General features: G+C 45.8%; 1 protein-coding gene across 1 annotated transcript in view; it reads left to right on the forward strand.

Moving 5' to 3' along the window:
- Positions 1 to 2879: 2879 nt before the first annotated feature.
- LOC108798052 (fucolectin-like) overlaps positions 2880 to 5388 on the forward strand; it is a 4355-nt gene continuing 1846 nt past the window's right edge. The window contains exons 1-2 of the mRNA XM_018569761.1: positions 2880 to 2991; positions 4928 to 5210. Of these exons, the coding sequence (XP_018425263.1) occupies positions 2880 to 2991; positions 4928 to 5210 (395 nt within the window). The remainder of the gene's footprint in view (positions 2992 to 4927; positions 5211 to 5388) is intronic.

Consider the following 5388-nt stretch of genomic DNA (forward strand, 5'->3'; position numbering starts at 1 on the left):
TGAAGCGCCGTGTATGTAGGGTGGGAGGTTTAGAATAGTTACTTTAACAGAGCGAAGGGAACATTGGATGTTTTTACCTTTGTCTGTGCTCCCACTGGGGAGATTCACCCTCTCTGTGCTGGTGACCATTATCACTTAGTCCAAAGCAAGGGAAAAATCTTCTAATGGGGGCTCCAGTTTCAGCAACAACCATCTAAGAGGGGACTTTCCCCACTTCTGAGATATTTCCTTTCACTTTCTTTTGTGTCTACAGGCAGGGACGTTTCTAGACCCTGGCACATGCCCTAGGTCTTCTGCCGAGTGCTGTTGTCTTCTGCTTAGTACCATGAGTGTTCTTCTGAGTCTCCCTTGCCTTCTGCTGAGTGCTCCAAGTTTTTCTGCCTTTGCAATAATTTTTGCCATTAAATATGATCCTGTTTATGAACATATTTCAGTCTTGGACATCCATTCCTGCCTCCATTAGTATCTGCATTTCCCCCTCACAATTCTTTAGAACTATGTTATGTAGAGAGAATCCGGCATTTATAATCTACTACTTGGTTTCTGCACAATGCACACTTCCATTTTACTAAACAAATGAATGTCCATTGATTAAAGTGACATTAAAGGCAAAAACAATTTTCCCTCCCCCCAATGTAAATGTTAGCACTTACCTTAAATGATGTCTCTTTTTTCCGATCTTCCTCTTCTTTCCCCATGTTTTCATCTGTCCCTCCAGCGGTGTGATGTCACTCCGATCCAGCGCTGACTGACATGTCTCTCCGATCCAGCGGTGTCTGCAGGCGGGTACACGCGTCCATAGACTTACCTTGCGTCTCTGCTCGTCTCCCGGTTGAGAATCGGAACTGCACATGCGCCCGCCCCAAGATCCTTTGCGGCCGTACGAGCAGTTCCTGATTCTCGGCGCGGGAACGAGCGGCGATAACGAGGTAAGTTTAAAAGGATTTTAAGCGTTTTTTTTTTTTTTTTACTCTTCGTGCCTATATCTACTGCTTGCTAGCAGTAGATATAGGCCAAAAAACCGGAGGGTTTAGAACCCCTTTAATGATGACATATATTATATGCACGTTATGCTTTTGGAACATCATTTTTAATCAAGTCATTATTTAATATACATTTAATTTAAATGTTAAGTTATGTCATCAGATGTACAATCCTCCAAAGAGGATTTTCTTAAAGGAGAACTATGAGATGAGTGATTTCCACTCACCTCATTGTTCTAGCCGACCTGTGACAATGAGACTGTCACAGGTTGGCTCAGTAGATCGGGAGGTGAGCGAACACATACCGGCGTTCGCTCACCTCTCGATCCTGTCACGGCTCTCTGCCGTGACAGGGGGAGGGGCTGGATTCCCCTCTCCCCGCTCCGATCTGCCAGCGCTGACTGTCAGAACGGACGGGGGAGGGGGCGGGTACAGCTGGCTCTGCCTCTAGATAGGCAGAGCCAGCTGTCACTCACGCAGCTGGGCGGATCCCGACGTCCAGGTCGGGATCCGCTCCGGCGACTCAGTAAACCGCGAGCTCTAGCTCGCGGTATACTGAGCTTAGGGTAACGGGAGGCCGCTAGTTTGTGTCCTCCCGTTACCCTAAGGAGAACTATGGGGAAAAACACTGACCCCATAGTTCTCCTTTAATACGAGTCTATCAAAGGGGCAATGAGAAGCAACATCACCTACTAGCTATCATGGTATACCACAAACCCTATGGAACATTTTAGTCTGGGTGCCTGGCTGTGACCGAGATGTTTTAGGATTCTAGAAATGTTTCTGTCTACAGGACAGAAAGTTCAATGAAATCTCCCCTAAGGGACACAGAAGGCTAAAAGAAGACAGGGGTTCACTTTTTTTATACTAGAAACCCCTCAATATTTCTTTCTAGTTCTCCGGGTGTTTTTTGGACCCCTTAAAAGTCTCCATTATATAAGGAGAAGCCGTGCAGTCATTTAGTTTTTCACCATAGTTGCTCAAGAGCACAGCTCTGTCTTTTGAGACATCTGGTGTTGTTAGTTTCCCAGACTTGTAATGGTCAGGACCTAATTGTGTGTGTGTAGTGAGGGGAGCAAAATTGTCCAGGGAGACTGAGAGCGAGTTGTTGTGAACAGAAATGACCAGGTTAGGACAGGATAGGGGTGAGATTTTGTCATACAGGAAGCCAGTAGCAGAAAAGAGAAGTGAAGGGTTAAAGTGGTCAAGGTTTCTATGGGTGACTGTTGCTTGGCAGGATAGGGGTCTGAAGACAGGGAGAGCATGAAACTGATGAGTTTCAGGTCAGAGAGAGGAAAAGGGGTGTCTGAGAGGTACAAGGAGTGCAGACGTTGGGAAATCCAAGGTCAAGGGTGTTTCCATCATGGTAAGTAGGAGTTTATGTCCATTGCATTAGGTCAAAATAAGTTAGGCTGAGGAGCTGAGAGGTAGCTGTGGTGTTAACATTAATAGGGATGTTAAAGTCTCCGAGGATGATGGTGGGTATTTCAGAGGAAAGAAAACAGCCAGGTGAAAAGTCATGAAGGAAGTGTGATACTGGTCCAGGAGGGTGATAAATCACAGCAATCCTTAGAGAAAACTGTAGAAAAAAAATCATGTACAGTACGGGACCAGCATCCATTCTGGTCTAGTACAGGTTGATGTAGCAGTGCCCACTCACAGGAGAGGAGAGGACCGGACCATTGGCAAAGGTTAGTATTACTCTGTGTATTCTTATCCCTTAGACAAAATGAGTTCTACTGTTTTTATCAGATAAGGGAAATGGGATGCGGGGGATGGAGGGGGGAATGTTTCTTTAATGATTGTTTGTTCTATTATTTCTTTACCTACTGTCTAACCTATTGATTTGTTCATTAGGCAAGTACATTTATTTATGTATTATGTTACTGTCTGAGTATGGTAATGGAGTCTCTGTGTCCTCAGGTTCCATCCAGAATGAAGGCTCTGGTGGCTTTGCTTTTGCTGGGGTCATTGGATGTGGTTTGGTGCTGCAGCCCTGAACCTGGAGGTAAGTATAATACAAAGCTTAAAAAGCAAATAATAATGACCATGGGGCACTAGATGAGGAGGAAGGTCTGAATACACTCTCACTGCAGCAGCTAGGTGATATAGAGAAAAATGGATTTGCTTTGCAGAGCTTTGTGTATCAATCCGCTGTATATTAGAGGAAGCTGCTGCAATCTACAAAGTTCTCTGATACCCCCGAATATCAGAACAAATTGTAACTGTATAAGTAGGGGTGAGGAGATTTCTGCACTCAGGACATGGGACAAGAATACATTATATTTTAATGAAAGATAAACATGGAAGTATGGAACAAGCAGGCCGGAAGGAGTGAGCTGGTGCTGATATCAAGGTGAAGAGCCAAAAGCCATCGCCTCCTCAGTCCTGAGGAAGAGGAGAGTCCATTACTTAAAACATACTGAGTGACACCCGGAAAGCCCTGTATAGAACACTAGGGGCTGAACCTGAGATCATCTATTATATCATTGACCAAACAAGGCCATGTGGCATACAAGATCAATGATGTCACCATCATCCCAACCCATTGTTTGCATGCAGCTGCAGGATGGAGAATACCCATGCCCAAAGATGCAATGTAAAAAAAAAACCCTGTGTTTTCCTTTCATAGTCAGAGGCGTCCATTGTGATCCTCATTGTAGAAGGAGCACGACTGGAACCCCCGGTGCATGCCTTTCAGACTGGGCGTGATTTATTGTTCATCTGAATGACACTCCAGTCCAGTTTCTTTCTTGGCTCTATCTCTGGGATCTGTCAGTGAAGGGAAGTTGTCTGTAATGACAGGCATGGAATAACACAGTGTTCCAGGACATAAGAACTTCACATTGGTGGCCAGCAAGGTGTGAGGTCAACTCTGATAGGTGAGAGTATGAATGCCCTCCCACATACTTATAAAGTTGATGAAAAGTACTCCTTCAGGTATTTTCACCACATTCACTAAGCTAAGTGGAAATTCTTATGCAAAGTGAACAGCCAATGTAATATGAGGACCTACCTAATCTAACCAATTAATTTGTATGCAATCAGAGAGGCCCTTGTATTACATAGTTTTTCTTAGAGCGAAAGGAGATTGTACAATCCGATTCACTGGCGGAACTACCAGGGTCGCAGCGGTCGCAATTGCGACCGGGCCCTGACGTTCCGCCACTTGGGGGGGCCCAGCAAGGAAGTAGAGGGCCCCCGCCCGCGATCGATCCGCTCCTTCCCTGTCGGCTGTGCGAAAGGGCTGGAGACGCTGCCTGTCACTGATCCCGGAGAATGAGCTGGTCCCGCCTCCTAGGGGCGGAGATAAGAGGGCCGTCTCTTAGCTCCGCCCCTGGCCGCCAAGACGAGGAAGAGGGCCATGGGCTAGAGATGGGAAGTTCGGATCTTTCAAATGAATCGGTTCATTTGGATCAGTTCATGCAAAAGAACCGATTCATGAATCGAATCTTCGGTTCACTGGCTGAGTCGGCTGACAAGCCAGTGAACCGAAGCTCAGGAGCTGTCTCAACCTTCATAGAAGATTCGAATCAGAGGACTCTGAACATAGGGGAATGTGAGAACAGATTACAATAAACAGACATCTGTCTGTTTATTGTAATCTGTTTCCCTGTGATCCCTCACTTCCTGTCTGGTAGAAAGCTTGTGCTCACAACGGGAAGTGAGGGGAAATCTCTCTAACGGAGCCCCGGATAGCAGTAAAACCTGACAGGGGTTCTGACCTTTTCCCATTCTATCCAAAATTAAAAAAAGTCCTGGGTATAGATGGACTTTTAGCTATTAATATTAGTATGTTATTATATAACGACATTACAGAATGTTCCAGCAAATTACTGACAACGTTGCAGCTTACAGTCTATTTCATGATGAAGACGTCTTTAGAACAATGGAAGAACATTATATGTATAATCATGGAGTGTGTTTTGTGTTTCTTTCTTCAGCTGCCAATATCGCCAGAAGTGGGGTAGCCACGCAGAGTTCTGACTTCTTGAGTCCTTCAAATGGTAATGCTACCAAGGCCATTGATGGTGTGAGAGACCAGAACTTGTATCATGGTTCCTGTAGCCACACAAATCAAGACTGGGAACCCTGGTGGAGACTGGACCTGAAACAGAAACAGAGCGTGTATGTTATTGTGGTCTATGGCAGGGGAGACGACCGTTTGGAACGTTTGCAGGATCTCGAGGTGCGAATTGGTGATTCTCTGGACAATAACAACCCGCTGTGAGTACATCAGGGCCAGGACACTGTAAGGGCCGGTGTTGGTGGGCAGGGCCGGTGCTAGGATTCGTGCCTACAAAGGCAAGGTGCATTTTTGCGCCCCCCTCCCCGACCCCCTGTAAAAACAGGGCATTTTGACAAGTACTTGTACTTGTCAAAATGCCCCGATTATTGCGCTATG

This window comes from Nanorana parkeri, unplaced genomic scaffold, assembly GCF_000935625.1.
Source record: "Nanorana parkeri isolate BGI_ZX_2015 unplaced genomic scaffold, ASM93562v1 scaffold1390, whole genome shotgun sequence".
NCBI classification, from domain to species: Eukaryota; Metazoa; Chordata; class Amphibia; order Anura; family Dicroglossidae; genus Nanorana; species Nanorana parkeri.